This window comes from Ovis canadensis, chromosome 7, assembly GCF_042477335.2.
Source record: "Ovis canadensis isolate MfBH-ARS-UI-01 breed Bighorn chromosome 7, ARS-UI_OviCan_v2, whole genome shotgun sequence".
NCBI lineage: Eukaryota > Metazoa > Chordata > Mammalia > Artiodactyla > Bovidae > Ovis > Ovis canadensis.
Window position 1 is genome coordinate 68,224,866 of NC_091251.1, and position 18,612 is coordinate 68,243,477.

At 41.6% G+C, this 18,612-nt stretch overlaps 1 protein-coding gene across 4 annotated transcripts in view; it reads left to right on the forward strand.

Annotated features, from left to right (window-relative positions):
• Window positions 1–7,874: 7,874 nt before the first annotated feature.
• MYO5A (myosin VA) overlaps window positions 7,875–18,612 on the forward strand; it is a 196,133-nt gene continuing 185,395 nt past the window's right edge. For all 4 annotated transcript variants that reach the window (XM_069596495.1, XM_069596496.1, XM_069596497.1 and 1 more), the window contains exon 1: window positions 7,875–8,238. In XM_069596495.1, coding sequence (XP_069452596.1) covers window positions 8,212–8,238 — 27 coding nt within the window. In that variant the 5' untranslated portion in view covers window positions 7,875–8,211. The remainder of the gene's footprint in view (window positions 8,239–18,612) is intronic.

The window sequence follows — 18,612 nt, forward strand, 5'->3', positions numbered from 1 at the left end:
TTTTTGCCTGTGTTGAATTTGGGTTTCTTTTCCATTAAACACAGCACTGGTTCCTAGTTTGGCTAGCTCTTTTTCATTCTCAACTCAAATTTAACTTCCTTGGAGGAAGTCTTAATTTATTATTGCCTCCCTAGCACCTAGAAACAGCTTACACATACTCATGCTTGTTGAACAGATAAAGTGAATTGGAATATTTATTGGAAATTAAATGAGAAACCAGGTTAAGGATATGGATGCAGAGAGATTATGCTTGATTCTCCATCTTGGTCATGTCTAGCGTTTCCTTCCTTGCAGTAGGCCTTTATACCATAAAATGGTTTTGTTGTTTGAACTCATAGCTTTTTAGAAAAACTTTTTTTTTTCATTTGCACTGAATGCAGCAAGTGCCTTCAGTGGGATGTCAATTGCTGGCATCAGAATGATAGAACCAAAACCTGGTTCTAAATTAATTAGATTTCTTTTCCTGCTCCCAGCTTTTTTAAAAGGTAAAACTATACTCGTAGTGATTCTGCAGTGAAGTAGTATAGAAGTACATGGTGCAAAGCTAGGGATCACAAAATATGCCTCCACCACCAAGCTGAGCTCCCTAGAGGGAGGACTACTGGGCGCATTCAAGCGGTTTCACGTTTCTTCTGGTCATCGCCTCCATGGCTCTCACTGTTTCTGGATTTGTTAATTTTATACATAAATTAATAGTTTTCTGGACTGATAAAGGAGGATTAAGTTTACATTCCCTCCTCCTCCTAAGATCATATCACTACTTCTGATTCCTTTATAGGCTTCTTTACAATGTCTAATAATATATTTTCAGCATTATTTCTTTACCTATTGGCTGTCAAACCATTTCTGGTCTCTAGTGTGTAAGAGGACAATTTTAACATCACTATCCTTCCTTTGACTCACTTTGCTTCTCGGCTTTTGTCATATGTTCTTACAATTCCCTTATTAAGGTTGGTAACTTGCCTTCTATTTTACAATCATTATTAACAGTCCTCTTAGGTTTATAGGTTGATAACAGTTCACTGCAGATCACAGGGCATACTCTGATTTTTAATTTCTTACATAGCCTTTTGTTTTTCTTGGTGTTTCTAATTTTCCTCTCATCCTTTTGGCCTATATCATAGCCACAATTATTTTAATATCTTCCATCATATCAAGTATTCTGTAGAGTCCTTTGGCTCCAATTCCCCTGTAGGCATGTCTCCTTGCTTCAGTCTGAACTTGTTGCTTTCTTATCCTAACACACAGTTGTCACCTTGGGACTTAGCTGCTCTCCCAAACTGAATCCATTATTTTCTAGGTAGTATGTATGGCAACATTGCCTTTTACCAGTATCTTAGGTCAGATTCCCCAGAAGTGGGAACTTCCCTAGAAGTTGAATTTCTTTATATTTTAAAAATGTCATGGCTCTTTTGTGTATATATCACGAACATCTTTCTCCAGTCTGTGGCTTGCCTTGGTGATATTTACTGATAACATTCCTAGTTATATTTTAGAATTTAATTCAGACATACCTTTGAAATCAATTCAAACATCCCCTCTTGTACATCATGTTAATTGTTTCATTTTCAGAGATACAATAACCATTTCCACAGAACACGATTTTAGCCCTTAGGCATGATACATTTTAATTGCCTTCATTCAGTTATCCTCTTTTCCAGGCAAAATATTTTATTTTGCTGTAGCACTTAGCCCAGTGTCTGGCTGTTTTAAGTGCCCAATAAATATTTTCTGAAAGAAAATTATACCCTTGGGATTGTAACCATTCCCATTCACCCCATTCACCCCATATACCACACTATAATGGTCAGTATTCTTAATCACAAATTCTTATTTCTGGCTTAGAAAGGGGATTCATTGAAAGATACCAGGTCACTTACAAAATTGTTAGAAAGGCTGGAGAAAGTCTTGATGTAAATCTAGGAACAACCCCAGAAACACGACACAACAACGGCCTGTTACGGAAGCTGCTGCCACCTCCACCGCAAGCCAGGAACTCAACGCTGATGTGCGTTGTCTCCCAAACTTAGCTCTCTCTGCTACTACCTTCACTGACAAGTGGAAGTTCTGGGTAAGAGCCTGTTTCTCCGTTATTTCTCACGCCTGTAACCTAAGTCTTGTCAAATGAAGCTGATCTTTGTGGATAGGTCATACGACTGCATGCAAGATGCAAAAGAGGGGAGGATTTGTGACTATTGGGAGGCGGGACTAGTGTCGAAAATCTCCCCAAATAGAAAATCAGACGAGCACAAGTATGGCAGATGCCATTATGCCTTCTGGTGTGCTCCTTCAGCACAACATTTCAGAGTCTTCTACCTGAAGGTGTGAAATTTCAGAGTTTATTTAATCTCCTTATTCATTTCGATCTGACATGCTTAGAAGCATTAAAAGAGGATCTTAAATATACAGCCAGGTAGTATACCCAAGAAGTCAACAAATTTATACAGTCCTAAGCTTTGAGTTATGTATGCCTTCTGACTTGACTCCTAAGTTTGTTTCATTCCCATCAAAAATACTGTTTAAGAAGTCACTCAATTCTTGATATATAACTTCTATTTGATCTTGCTACATGGCAGAACCAGGCAGTCAAAGGCAGGGAGAGAATATGTGAGGACAGACAGGACTGAGAATTTGATTAATAATATCTTAAAATTCTATGGCACTATCCAGTTTCCAGTCCATTTCCTCATTTATCTCACTGAACCCCTCAATGACAATACACACAGAAGTTGCTCTTAAAAAAAAAAAAAAGAGGCTCAGGTTTTTCACTTTAGTAGAGTTTATAAGTAAGCTAGGGGATGAGGCAAGAGGGATCTAGGTGGTAATAGATACGGAGTTGGAGACGTCAGTATGAACTCTGGTTTAATATAGGGGGCTACATTACATACACAGGTTAGCATACGCATAATTCCTTGCTCTGTTGTTGAGAAGGTCTAGAAGCAATAATACCCCTGTAGCAACAAGGCTGAGATCATAGCTTCTAATATTCTCCAATGAAATGTATCAGGACTTTTACAGAATGATGGAGGGGGTGGGCTAGTATGTGAAAGGGATACAGGTACCAACTGAAATTTCCCAATAGCCAAAGCTTGAGCAATTTGAGCAGCAAAATAAAATAGTATAACATTATAATGCAAAATGTAAAATAAATATCCATGAGTCTGTATGTATAAGCAAATAAATGGGGTGATGAGACAAATCATCCATGTAGAAGAATTCCAGGTTTATGGAGATACTCTCTCCTCAAGGAGGTGGAGCATTACTCTCTCCTCCATGAGGTGGAGCGTGACTCTCCCCTCCTTAAGTGTGGGCTGCATATGGTGAATTTATTCAACTGTGTGGAAAGGGGGCCTGAATTACTTTGCTGGGGCTGACATAGGAAAGTGCCATAGACTGTGGCTTAAACAAAAGTTTATTTTCTTACAATCCTAGAGGCCTGGAACAAAAAAGGACACTAGGTAAAAACTAAGGAAACCTGAATAAAATACAGGTGTTTGTGGTTTCCAGGTGTCTTAACCTATTTAGGCTGCTATAACAAAATAGCATAAATTACTGGGTAGCTTTTAAACAATAGACATTTATTTCTCACAGTTACAGAGGTTAGAAAGTCCGAGATTAAATTGCCAGCACATTCAGTATATGGTGAGAGCTGACTTCCTCATATGTGGCTGTCTTTTCATTATATCCTTACATGGCAGAAGGGGTGTGGGATCTGTCATTTTCACTCCTGAGGGATTTCCACCATTACCACATGGAAGGGAGACATGTGTCAGTGGTTATTAGAGGCACAGAATGAGAGTGGCTAATAAGTATTTGAAGTCAAGTAATTCAGGAAGGGCAATATAAAGCAGATGAGTACTATGGATTTGAGCAGACAGTATTTCAAGATCTAGAACAAATAACTGCTAGAAGAAGCTAGTCTTAGAGATGCAGAGGCTGCTTCAATAGCAGGTGGTCAGCACACAGGCTAGAAGACTGGGAACAAAAGGCCAGAGCTCAGAGATATTTTAGGAAACACAAGATTAGAATCTAGAATTAGAGTAATAAGTACTGGGAATAAAAATAATTGTACCTTTTGAGTTAAGTACGATCCTTTTTATCCTCCTTGCCTGGGGAGCCTTAAAGTGGGGCTAGGCCTAAGCTCCCAAGGGAGAGGAAGCTAGGATAACTGGCTGGAACTAGGGAAGTGCCGGGGTGGGCATTCAGGCACACCTGATGTCTGCCTTCCAAATTTCAAGGCTTTTAGGTCAGTTTTTGTCTATTCTTCACTCTGCTTTTTCTGCTTCATAGCCTCATTCCCCCTGGCTGTTCCTTTACATATCTTTTCAACGATAAATGACTCCCTCCCCAACCAGGGTTGCAAAGACTTAGTGACTGAACACATACACACACCCACACATGCACCAGAGTCCATATCATCTTTTGGATCTTTTAATTAACTGTATGAGGTTCCCACCCAAAGGTCACCTATGCCTATGCATAGTCCTCTGAAACATTAAATATTAGGGTATGTAATTGCCAACAAAAGTACTGTAACCACTAACACTGTAATCTGCCTCTAGAGCTGGACCAGTGTTACAGAATTAGAATTACTACTTTATGTGACCATGCAGCATAGGCTGCCCCTTCCCGTACCCCTTCAGCTACTTCTTCCGGTGAGCTCCCCCAGGCCAGGGACTATATTTCATTCATCTCTGTCTTTATGGTCTTCAGAGCTATCGCATGACAGGCCCTTAGTAGATTTTTTTTTTTTTCACTTTGAATAAAGCAATGACCACCCGACTAAAAAATGCTGTTTAGTTTTTCTCTCTCGTCTCTATTTAGTTTTTCTCCATTGCACATGGCTAACTGTTGAATTGTGCCCCCTAAAAGATGTAGAAGTCCTCACTCCTACAACCTGTCAATGAGATTTTATTTGGAAATAGGGCCTGTGCCAATGATCAAGATGAAGGTACTAGTGTGGACCCTAATCCAGTATGACCATGTCCTTAGAAAAAGGGGAAATTTAGACAGAAGCACGTATGCACACAAAATACCTCATGAAGATGAAGACAGAGATTGATCCAACAGAAGCCAAGGAATGCCAAAGACTGCTAGGATGCCAAACCTTTAGGATGTAGGAGACAGGCATGGAACAGTCTCCCTTCCAGATCTCAAAAGGAACTAACACTGCCAACACCTTGTTCTGAGACTTCTAGCCTCCAGCTGACTCTGTTTAAAACCTCCAGGTCATGGTTCTTTAATATGGCTCTAGCAAACTAATACACTTATCATCTTCACTTTCTAACTTTATAATTGTCTGTCTTCCTAACTAAAATGTAAGCTCCATGGGGTCAGGGATTTTATTTGTTTTTGGTTTGTTTTTTTTTTTTACTTTTTTTGCCCCTTAGGCACGTGGTATTTTAGTTCCCCAACCAGGGATCAAATCCACACTCCCTGCATTGGAAGCAAGGAATCTTAACCACTGGACCACCAGGGAAGTCTCTGTTTTGTTTACCCTTGAAACCTTAGCATGTAGAATATTTTCTGGTACAATGTAGCTCTCAGTGTCTGTTGAAACAAATACTTTGGAGGAAAGCGATTTTTCACAATAATTTGGACACTTCATTTGGAAAACAATCTATATGAAAAATGTCCCCCTTATAAAGCACTAATTGAAAACGTTATCAATTTAAAATAGCATATAAAATATACTCTGGTTACTTCTTTGGGAGGGGGAAATCTTAAACCTTCAGAAGTTGTTCTACTTCTGGTTTCCCCTGTTTGCTGATGGCAGAGTGCTTGGGACTATGAACATACATGGTTAAGGTACGGAGGTCAGCCATCAGGGCTTCCTGACTGCTTCTTCCAGCTTTTAAGTCGATTCTCCTGAATGAATTAATGTAAGGTCCAGGGCAGAAAACCCTTCTCCTCTTCCTCATCCTCATTACCTTCCTCCTACAATGGGCCCAAATATTTGAGTGGTTCAACACATGTGTTCAGAAATTAGAACATAATTCTAGTTTCTTCAGGGGAAACACAAAACAACCAAAAAACTTCACTGATGCCTATAACACTTAATTTTTTAGTTTTTTTCAGTTTAGGGGAAGAAAAAATTTTCCTCCACCCTCTGAGGGTCCCTGGCTGGGTCTGAAAATTAAACTGACAAAAATAGATTAATACAAGAAAATCATTCTGATTCATATTTTACATGATACATGAGCCTGTACATGATACAAGAGCCTTCATAAGGAATTGAAGACCCACATAAGTGACAAAACTTACTAGCTTTTATATTGGGTTGAACAAAGAGAAGCAGTTGTGGGAAAGTGACTTAATGTGGGGAGGCTAAAGGAAGATAAGAATTATAACAAGGTCTGTTTGTATAGAATTCTCTTGCTCTGGATTTCTCGTCCTTGAAGATAAGAATGTTACTTTCCTTCTGGTACTAGGGAGAGTATCTTTCATATAGAAATTTCATTTTCTGCTTTTGAGAAAAAGAAGGCAGGTCAGTATTTTTCTTGTATTTGATGTGTTTCAAGGTCCCGCAACTCAAAATAGCCATTATACCAAAGCAGCATATACCCTGAGGTGGTATACCCTGAACCCCTTCATCAGCACACTCCCTGGGAGGTAGGTTACTAAGCTGCAGGGTGAGAAAACAGAGTGGTTACCCCCCTTATTCAAGGCATGGAGAACCTGTGAGGGGTAGAATTCAAATCTCTTAAATCTCAATCCAGTGCCCTTCCTGGTGTACTGCTCATAGCTGCACAGATTATCTCTTTTTTAAAGAAAGAGTGGGATCCAAAGATGTGGTTTCAGAACTGGAAGGTACAGAGAATTCTGCAGGTCTCTTTAGTTATTACCTCTGGCAGCTCTGAGCAGACTGTGGACAGACAGTGAGTAAGGGGAGGACTGGCTCCAAGTGTCCCCCCAACAGTGATCTTCCTTCAAATACACATGCAGGATACACACCACTACCAAGGGCACCAGCCTTGAGAGATGCTCTTGATGGAAATCCCAGAGCCCCAGCACTGACACTAGGCACCACTTGAGAGTTCAAAGAACTGAGGGAAGATGGCCACACTAAAAAAAGGTTGGGATGAAAAATACGGAGACTAGCCAAGCTGGAATGAAAGTGTGGCTGGGTAAGAGGTAGGGGATGAAGACGGCATGGGGGTGGAGTGGAAGGATCACATTCTTGTGCTTGAAGTGCAAGGATAACAGCGACTAGATAGAGAAAGAGGCTGGGACCAAAGGGTATTGTACCGCTATACAGGCGCAGGCCTAGGAGTGGAGGTTCCAGGGCTGCCCCATGGCGGCATCTTGGTACCAGGCGCACTTACAGTCTAAAGAAACCCCTATGCTTTGGTTTCACGAAACGACCCTGTGGCAGATGCTGAAGCAGTCGGGGTGACCATGGTGATTCTTTCTCTCGGATTCCCGATTCTTGCTCACTCCCAGGCCTCTAAGGCTAACAAAGCTCTTCTGGAATTCTTGGTTATTCTGTGACCTTCCAAGAAGCCTCTCCCCAGATTCCTTTCTCTACAAATTCTGGGACGCACAGGAGAAGCACCCTGCAGACTCGCAATCATTTACCTGGCCACCCTCAGTGACACAGCTATCGCTTCCCCTCTCGGGGGCTGGGCTATTCTGCACCTTCCGGTGATTGCTTGGGGTCGGGGGCATCCAGGAGGCGACGCGCCCACGGGAAGGGTGTGCGAGCAGCGGGTGTCCTGGGGCGGGCTTCTGGGCTCTGCAGCGCGGGAGGAGGCGGCGGCGACGCCGGCTGGCAGGCAGATGATGCTTGGGACCCGCAGCCGTTGGGAGGCAGCGTGAGCCCGAGAGAACCCGAAGCCGCCGCGGTGGCAGCAGCCGGAGCGCAGCCTCCTCCCGTTCCCATAATGCACAGGGAGGCGGCGGCGGCAGCATCACTGGCCGCCTGGGTGGCTGTGGCGGCGACCCGGCGGACCCCGGGCACGCCGCGCGCGCGCCACTGCTCGCGGCGAGCCCGGGCGTGATGGCGAGCCCCCCGCAGGCCGCCAGCTGCTGAGGCGCCCCGCCCCGCCCCACCCCGCCCCGCCCCGCCCCGCGCGGCCCGCCCCGCCCGGCCCGGCGCTGCCCTCCTCCCCGCCAGCGGCTGCCGGGGCGCTTCCTAGTCGGCGCGGGCGGCCGCCCAGGAGAGGTGCGGCCTCCGCACAGGCGGGGGGCGTCGGCGCCGCGGGTCCCGCCATGGCCGCGTCCGAGCTCTACACAAAGGTAAGGCGCCCCGCGAGCCGCGCAGTGGGGAGGGGGCCCCGCCACCCGCCGCCGTCGGCTGTCAGGCCAGGGAGGGGCCGGGGCGCGGGGGCCCCGTGCGGCCCCGCCTGCACCATCCCCTTTCCGAGCCTTTCAAAATCCCGGTCCCGGCCCGTGGGTCAGCTGCAGGGGCGCCTTCCTCTTTCGGGCGTTGATGGTTAAGGCGGCGGGGGCAGCCTGCCTCGGGGTGCCTCTCTGGTCCCTGCCACGCTTCTGGGCCTGGAGCAGCGCGGGTCTCTAAGTGGAAAGAGGGCCCCTGTGGATTTAGTAGGGCGGGCCTGGGTCAGGATTGCTCAGCTCTCAGTCTTGCTTTAGGAAAAATCCTGGCTGGTGGGAGATGCTAGATCTGGTAGATGCTAGATCTGGTCGGTCTCTCCCTTAGGGACACGCGCTTAAAATAACGTCTTGTGTTGGTATGCGGTGCCACTTGAACCGCCAGCCAACCTTTCTGTGAGATTTGGAATCCTGCAAACGGTCGCGTCGATTTTCACCTTTAGTTGCCCGGTTTCAGATTGCTTACCCTGGGGTGGAGAGCCCCTGGGAAGATACGAATAAATGCAAGCTGATTTCACTGGGATGGTGGATACTCATTTGTCGCTGGGAATTTGCAATCTGCGTGTAATCCCTCAGAGCCTTGTTAGGCTCCATGTCTTCACCAGCCGCTGGGGCGAGCCTTCTCCTTCTGGGTTTAGTTCAAGGGAAGTGGCAGCTTTTCCTTTCTTATACTGACGCCAATATTCTCTGGTGCTGCTGATCTCTGAATGGCATATTTTGGAGAACTTACCCGTCAAGACAGTGTGTGGTGCCCTTTGTGACTGTGTGTAGTCATGGCATTTTATACTACCACTCCTGTGTAGATCAGTGTTTTGCCAGCTATTAATTACCTCTAATGCCAGTTAACAGAATTGCCTTAACTACTCAAGTTTGCATTTGTGTCTTGCATTTCAAGTCTGCATTTATGGTCCCAGAATCATCGCTTCCAAATATGACCCAAGAAAGTCCAAGTTGCAGCATGTTATAGAAGGAAGAGGTCTGGACACCACCACACACCCCCCCCACCCCCGCTCCGGCCCCCGTCTCCCCCCCCCCCCCCCCCCCCCCCGCCCCCACCAGAAACCTTGATTCTTCTAGTCTGGGCCCTTTCACTTACTGTGTGACCTCGGGCAAATCACTTAATCTCTCTGTACTTTAGTTTACACATCTGTAAATGGAGTTAATTTTACCTGCCCTGCCTCTCACAAGGCTGTTGTATCAAACTTAATAATAGATGGGATTGCATTTGTAACCTGTGAATTTCTTTACAAGTATAAGGTATATTTCTTCAAGCATGAAGTGAGTTTGCAAGAAACATTTCTTGGGATTTCTTTGTTTCCAGCTGCAGATTTGAAAACTACACAATTGAAACTTCTCTCTAAACCTGGTCATTCTTAAGGCATTGTGGATTCTAACATATGATTGAATGCAATTGGAAATTGATCTGTATTTACTTCATTAAGCAACACTTATATAGAGCTATGTGCCAGGTACTGTTTTAAGTGCTTTATACATATTAACTCATTTCTTAGAGGTAAGTGCTAAGAAATATCAGTCATTTTCACAAGAAGAGATAGGGTCTATAAATATTCTTCAATTACTTTGTATAGACCCCATTCTTCACTGCCTGAGGAGTCCATCCTTCAGCTGCCTGCGTATTTGTAGCCTGCTTAACAAGACTGGTTGGATAATACGTTTCTCTTGGATTTTGGATCTGTATTCCCACCCCCACCTCCCATACACACACCCCCAAATGATTGGCAAGAAAAAAATTTTTAAGATCCTGGGATTTTTAAAATTGTAAGTTTGGGGGCTTTCATAGTAGCCTCATCACAATCTGTTTTAAAATTCACCCTCTAGTCATTGCAAAGACAAACTGGTTTAGGCATCAATAAGGAAGTTGAGCTTAATTGTCTTCTCCTAAATACATTTGTATCTAAGAATAATCTGGTCACTTGGCTTGTTGGCTTATTCTTTTTGTGAGTGGACCTTAGCTTAATGGCAGGCAGAACTATTTATTGAGCTCCTCCTGAATGCCAGGTACCCTGTGGAATGTTCAGGAGTTCTCACATGAACAAGACACAGTCCTTTTCCTCAAAGGACTCACAGCCTGCTTCTTTTATTTTTGGCCCAATTTGAATCTCCAAGGGCATAAATAACCTGCTGTTGCCTCAGCAGCAGGCAGACAGCTGGTATGATATTTATTTGTAGAAGTTAGGGGACAGGTTGGGACATAAGAAGGTTGGAATGATTCTAGAGATAGAGGCTTGGGTAGTGATCATTAGAGGAAGAGGGAAATCATTAGAAGTAATATCAGTGGATAAACACAAGAATTTTTCCCTTGCAGAGAATTATAGGGAAGGAAGTTCTGGGGTAGTCTACAAAGAAAGATGTAATAGTGGCATGCCATAATTAGGATATTCAACATAAAGCAGTTAAATTTGTAAAGTGCCCTTTAAAAAATGTTATTCAGAGCTTAAAGGCAGATTTAGATGTGTGATACAAATCATCTCCTATTACAGTGAAAGACACAAGATCATTCAGTTTATTCTTTTTAGCTACATTGATAATAGTTTTGTCACAGCAATTTAGCAGGGCTTCCTCTTTGTAAATTTTTCAAGCTGTATAAACATTTTCAAGGCAATAGCCTGGTTCCTAGGATACAACATTTCTGGAAACTAACATTTTGATTAAAACATGTTTGTTGTTGGTTAAAATAACAGCTTTATTGAGACAGAATTCACACACCATACAATTCACCAGTTTAAAATGTACAGCTCAGGGATTTAGTATAACCACACAGTTGTGTGTTGATTTGCTTTTAGATCCACCCAACTTCTTCCTGAAAGAATTACAGGTGGCTGTGACATCTTATTATATCTGGTTTTGGAAATATTTGCTAGTCATGACTTGCCAGTGGATATCTGAATCATGACATCACCTGTAACTACTTTCAGCAACTTCAAAGGATTCAGCATTTGTGGAGCAGGGTTTATTAATTAGACCTGAATGGATCACCAGCAGCATTACAATGGCATCCCAGTCTTCCTCTCATGAGGTTCCCAGACTCCACAGGCAGCACATAAATGCTGTAGAATAGCCAGGATTACCTGAAGTTCAATTAGGAGTCCCATAGTTTGTCAGGATGCTGAATTTTCTAACAGTACAATAGCTATCTAAACCCCCGACTTGAGAAGCCAAGTAAACTTCCTTAGGTGAAACACCTGTTAGGCCAATAGATCATATTCTGTAATCTTCCTTTCCCATTATATTTCTTCATACCTACTGAAGCCACATGGACTAGATATTTTCTGGGATAGTTTCAATTTTATGTTCTATGCCATTGTCCCTTCAAGGCATCAGTCCTGGAAATTCTAATATTTTGGTGTTGAAATTGCATTTCTCAGACTGCTTCCAACATCTTAAAGCAGAACAGAAATCTCTGATATTGTGCCCTGATTTGGGGCTTTGGCAAGTATATTCGCTTTTCTAAAGTCTCCTGCCAGGCTCCTCTGTCTGTATTTCTTCCTAATGTTCTTTGGCCTGTTAATGGTTGGAAACCTCTGTAGCCTTTTGTTTGTCCAATTCTTCTCCTTTACTAATTGTAATTTCACTTGACATCCAGCTGACAGTTCTGTCTCAATGGCCTGACTTGTACACATTTTATCTTATTATAGTTATTTGTGTGTATGTAAGCTGCTCCCGTAATACTGTTAGCCCCCTGAGATGCTGATCAGGTTTGTTTACCTCCTATAGAGCCTAGCACAATGTCTTCCACATGGTAGGTGCTCATTAAGTATTTGTTAGATGCACGAAAGAATATTTTAACAGGAGAGAAACAGAAAATAATGGCTTGGGATGATTAGTCCACTTGTAGGATGGAAACAGTATAAAGAAGTGGTTAAACAAGTCAGCACATTTTCAGGCATGTTTAACAGGGTGAGTAATAGAGAGGAGAGCTGGGCATCACGGAGACCAAGGAAACTGTTGGAGGAAACAGAATGGAAAGTGATGGATGTCTGCTAGACTGAGGTACAGGCAGAAGGTGTGAGAGCTCTCTGTGATGAAGCAGATTCAAGGTGGGAAGGAGAGGGAATAGTGTAAGTTAACACCAGTGGCTCTAGCTTTAGAAACTGGCAGTTAATTCTCATTGTATCATGAAGTTTTGCTGACTCTGTGAAACTTGTAAGCTACTCAGAAATACTTCTTTAGACTGCTTGAGCAAAGCAGAATAGTCTTGATTTCCTCTTGAAATTTGTTACTGTTTCTTGAAGTGTGACAGTTTGATGTATTGCCCAGTGGCTAAAAGGTTACCAAAAAGTTACAATTTTAATGAGAGTTGCTACTGCCAGATAAATAGTTTGTATCTTCCTGGTGCTTTTCGAAGTAGGTGGGCATTAGGATGATCTGAATGGGGTTCCAGGGATTTAACTTCAGCTTCCAAAAGGTTCCAAAAGGTTGGGGTGGAGGGGGATAACGTTCCTATTGAGAGTGTGGAAGAGGCGGCAAAATTAGTCAGGAGAATCTAGAGGCACATGGCCCACTGGAGGATGGATTGGCTTTGTTTGTCCCCACTTTAGGTAGTGTTTAACAAAGTATGAGGTATTATTATCAGAAGTATAAACTCCTGGCTGATTTGCGGAATAAGACCTGACCCTAGGTGAAATACCAAGTGGGCAGCCCCACTCCACTCTGACGGGCCTATCCTGTCCTGTCCCACAGTGGTTTTCCCAGACTTTCTCCATTTGTCTACCTGGGAGGTGGTCTTCTTCCCTTCCCTCTGGCTCCTACCTCTGTGTCTGTCTTTTGCTAATCAAATTTATTTATGTATAATTTGCATGTAATAAAATTCATTTTAGGTGCACAGTTTGAGTTTTGATATTCTGTCATGTACCCACCATCACAAACAAGATATAGAGCATTTCTTCACTCTCAGAAGTTCTCAGGTTCTTGGGTTCTTCTCTTCCCCTGCTTATTCAAAGCATTTACTGGAATTGGCTCACCTGCAGGGGCAGAGGAAAGAGGTGTTTGTTTTTTTTTTTCCAAAAATGTATATTATAGTTCCACCTTGGAGCCCAACTGATACTGATAACAATACAGAGACCCACACTTCATCGACAGTGGGAGATGGGAGTAGATGGAAAGGAACTTAGGTGGTTTATTTAATCTTTCTTTCATTCCTCACCTTTGCTAACGGTGTTTGCCTTTGATGCCTCGTTTCCTAGGTCATGAGTGTGTTAAAATGCCCTTTAGTCAATTCTGCCCTGTAACAGTTCTCTTGCCCCATCGACCTTAGTTGTAATGCCTGTCTGGGTTTGTACTGATAGAGACTTTTAACCTTTACAGAAACTTATCCCTGGCTTCTTCACACCTTAGACAGCCTCCACTTCTCTTTAAAGCCCTTTTCAGTTGAAAGTCTTTAACCAGCTTTCATTTGCATTAAATGTCTCCACAGAGGCCTTTTGCCAATTGTAGAACTTAGGGATAATGTGATTATGCTTTAATTTCAAAATAATAGCTGCAAACTTGGTTGAAATCAAGGGAGAAGTGCGTCATCCACTCCTAAGTGTTCATGAAGAGCATTTATCTACCTCCTTTGGCCTGAAGTGCCACTGTGTTCATAAATGTGAGCACAGGGCTGGACTGGAGATGGGACACAAAAAAAAACAGGTTTTGTCTCTCTATTCACTCATACAAAAACATACGTTGTCTTCGCCAGGAATCCTGTGTCTATGGTTGGGGTTTTAACTTGATAAATATATTCTGAAGGAACTTCAGAATGGGAGAAATAAAATGATCAGGGAAGTGAAGAGGCTTGACAGAATAAAAAGACAGACTCTTCAAAAAGATGAAGGTAAACTGGGAAAATGGTGAATTATTTAATATCAAGATTAGAAGTTTATAACATCATACCCCAGTTTAGTAAGGATACTTGCTGGAGCTTGAAATAAACAGTCATTTAAAATGAATTTCTAATCTAACCATTGTTTTAGACATATGAGACACATTGTCTCAGGTTCATTATTCATATAATGAATATATGAACCCTCCCTGAATGGGAGGGTTTTTGACTGGGAGGATATTGGCTATCTTTCCCCTAGAGAATAACTTCCAATTAAAAGAAAAGCCTTGGAGAATCCATAACAGCAAATGTTGATAAAGCATATGAAGGGGGATAATTAGGAGTATGAGAGTAATAGATATATACTACTATATATAAAATATATAAGTAGCAAGAATTTATTGCATAGCGTGAAACTATATTCAGTATCTTATAACAACCTATAATGAAACCTGATATCAGCTAAGATGTGTTAGATAATAGAAAGGGTCTGGTTAATTCATGGATCATAGTTCTGACACATAGACTTTCCAGATCTCTCTTTGACAGTTTATTAGCCAGAACTGTTTTAGTTGGAAGTGCCGGAAACCCAGCTCAAAGCCAAAAGGGATTTATTTGCTTAGATGTCCTAAGAGCCCAGGCATGGCTAGGTTCAAGACTCGGACATGGCCTCTGGGATTCTCTGTCACTGGCTTTCATGTCAAACTGCTATTTCACATTGGTTTCATCCTCAGGACAGTTCTTTTCTGGTGAAAAAAAGTGGCAAGTAGCACCCGTGAACCACATGGTCTAGCTCTGGGCCTGGAAGAAGAGAGCCTGGTGGAGGGTTTCTGATTGACCTTGCTTGTGGTCATGTGCCCTCTCCTGACACTGTGCTGAGGAGGTGATGGGGGAGGAAGGCAGTGAGCAGTCCAGTCTTGCTCATCTCAGAGGCCAGAGGGAGGATAGGACGTTGTGATTGATAGTCCCACTCAGACCTTGTGGGGTTGCTGAAAGCTGTTCCCCGTCAGAAGGAATGGTGCTAGAGAGACAAAACAATATCCACTATGAATCAGTCACCAAAAGTGCCAAAGCGCCTGAGTTCTGCCTCCTGTTCTGATTTTTGAGCAGATGAATGGGAGGGTTTTTGACTGGGAGGATATTGGCTATCTTTCCCCTAGAGAATAACTTCCAATTAAAAGAAAAGCCTTGGAGAATCCATAACAGCAAATATTGATAAAGCATATGAAGGGGGATAATTAGGAGTATGAGAGTAATAGATATATACTACTATATATAAAATAGATAAATAGTAAGAATTTATTGCATAGCATGGAGACTATATTCAGTATCTTATAACCTATAATGAAAAATAATCTGGAAAAAAAAATAAAATTGAATCACTTTGCTGTACTCCTGAAACTAACATAATATTGTAAATCAACTATACTTCAATTTTTTTAAAAAAGCATATTAGAGGTAGATGATTTAAAAATTATCTTTTATTCAGTCTTAATTAGAAAGTAATTTTGTGTGAGTTTATATAAATCATTTTCTGCATATGCGTGTTTTAAACAAACACTATTGTGTTAGACTAATTTTAAATTAGGCTAGACTAGTTAGAACCTAATTTTTCATCTTACCATACTGGAGTGATTAGAATAAGATAATTAGCTATTTCCTTAAGGATACACTGTCACTTTAAAATTTTTTTATAGCAGTACTTAAAACAACTTTTAAACAAGTTTGATCTCTCTATGCTCATGCTGAAAAATATCTTCTAGTTTGCTAAGCATCATGCTCAGATTGGAAGCAGAACTACTAGAGATATTTTCCATAAAATTAAGAAAAGTACTTTTTAATAATAATAAATTTGGGTCAAAACCTGGATTAAACTTTCATCAATTTAGAATGTGTATTCGTTAAAATCTTATTTTGGAGATGAGAAGTTAAACCCGCTAAAGCTAATATTGTATCTTAACCCAGCCTTCCTGTTTATACTCATTTTGTTAATTCTAACAAACATTTCTCAGCTTCTGCACTATTCTGTTTTCGGGGAACATGTCCTGTGTGTTGTAGGATATTTAGCAGCATCTCTAACCTTTATCTGCTGGATCCAGTAGCATCCCCCACCCACAGTTGTGACAACCAATCCATGTTGTCTACAGACATTGCCTAATGTTCCCCAGGGAGGAATCCCTGCTTCCCTGCCCCTGCTTGAGAACCACTGCCCTAGATCTTGAGACTTAGATTAGGGTAGGAAAAGTGGGAAAGAGAGTTAAAAATAAAAATGGAGATTAACTGGAAAAACTTTTAAAAATTGACTTTTTTAGTAATACCTCTTCTGCTTATAGGAATGTTGTATTATAGATAATTCAGAGAATATAGAAAAGCATAAAGGGAAATTTTGTAAAAACAAATTATACCATCCAGAGATTATAAGTTTCAACCATTAATTTACTTCTTTAAGTCTTTTATGTATTTATATTGGTATTTTTATGATTTTAAGCTTAATATATATTGAGATAATTTTTATATTATAAATATTTCTTTATTCAAAAAATTTAGAGCAAAAATTTTTAGACTCTGCTGTGCAGCCTGAAGAATCTTAGTTCCCTAAGTAGGGATTGAACCCATGCCCCCTACATTGGGAGCTTGGACTTTTAACCACTGGGAGTCCTATAACATATTCACTAAAAATGTTTTTCATGGCTGCATAATATTCCATCACCCAGGTATACCATAAATTGTTTACCATAATTTATGTTCACTGTGGGCTTCCCTGGTGGTTTTGTTGGTAAAGAACCCACCTGCCAGTATAGGAGAAATGAGTTCAAACCCTAGCTTGGAAAGATTCCCCAGAGGAGAAAATGCCACCCACTCCCATATTCTTATCTGAGAAGTCCCATGGATCAATGAACCTGGCAGGGTGCAATCCATGGGTTGAAAAGAGTCTGACATGACTTAGTGACTAAACACTACCACTACCACCACCAATTTTCACTGTAAAAAGAAATGTACTATGATGAACATTGTTGTACATAAATCTTTGCTTGGATTAGTAAGCTTTAGTCAATTTCAGACTCTACATCTCTCTGGCAAGGGTTGGCATTTATGATTTTTCAGTGTAGGGTATTGATAGTTATTTTATTTTAAAAATAGCACTTTTTATATATGTTGCTTCAGGGCTAGGATGGCCAGATGTCCCATTTCTGTGAGATGGCTTCTGCCATCCAGTACCTTTATTCTGTTTGGAAAAATCCTCTTAGAGTAGAATATATAAGTTTATTGAAAAAAACTAATCCTTTTGGAAATCTGAACTATTTACTTTTTCTGACAATTTTCCTTATTGTTGTTCTTATTCACTATTTCTCCTTGATCTTGGGTGAATCTGGGTCAGAAAGCATAATAGAATTAGAAATATTTTTTAAAAGATTTAAAAAAAAAACAAAACCATGAAGCTGCTGTCTTAAAGTATAAACAATTACATTGTAACTTGAAAATTACCTGAATATATGTTATTTCATTGTAAACAACATATCCTTCTAATTAGAGCAAACTACTATTTGTCTGGAGTGGTCAGAGGATGAGTTTTTCTTCAGTGAGCCGTGAAGAACCTGAGAGACCTTCTGCACAACACCTGGGCTTCCCAGGTGACTCAGTGGTAAAGAATCTGCCTGCCAGTGCAGGAGATGCAAGAGATGCAGGTTTGGCCTCTCGTTGGGAAGATTCCCTGGAGTAGGAAATGGCAACCCACTCTAGTATTCTTGCCTGGAAAATTCCATGAACAGAGGAGCCAGGAGGGCTACAGTCCATGGGGTTGCAAGAGGTCGGACACCACTGAGTGACTGAGCATACACCTATTTTAAAGCAATTAGGATGGGACAAAACACACCAGTGATAAGGACATCACTGTAAAATGGACTCTTCAAACATAGAAGGTGTTTCGGGGTTTGTGAGGCCTGCTGGTATTGCTTGGTGTAACAGCCCACTTTAAGGACTGGTAGCCACAAATGTGGTTGGAGGTCGATTGTGTGGAAATTTAGGTATTGAAGACATAGGAAACTTGAGTTGAAGCCTTAGCATCCTTGAAAGTTCTTTGCTCTTCTTCCTCCACTAAAACATAGAAATTTACCTTATTTAGTTTTCATTTTCTTTCTTCTAAAAACTGTGAATTGCATAAATGCATGATTCCAAGGCAGTACAATTAACAAATCATAATGGTTAATATTTACTGAGGCCTTACTGTGGACCAGACTGTCCAGAGGACTTTGTTACAACTGTTCCTTCCTTGGCTTCCACCTCTCCCAGTACCTGAAACTCCGGCAGTGCATCATAGCTGTCAAGGCATGGACTCTACACTTGAATTCTGGTTTGAATCTTGGATTCACTATACACTATCTCTGTGACCTTAACATTTCTGTGCCTCAATTTCATCATTTTTATAATGGGGATAACAATATCTACTTCATGAGATGGAG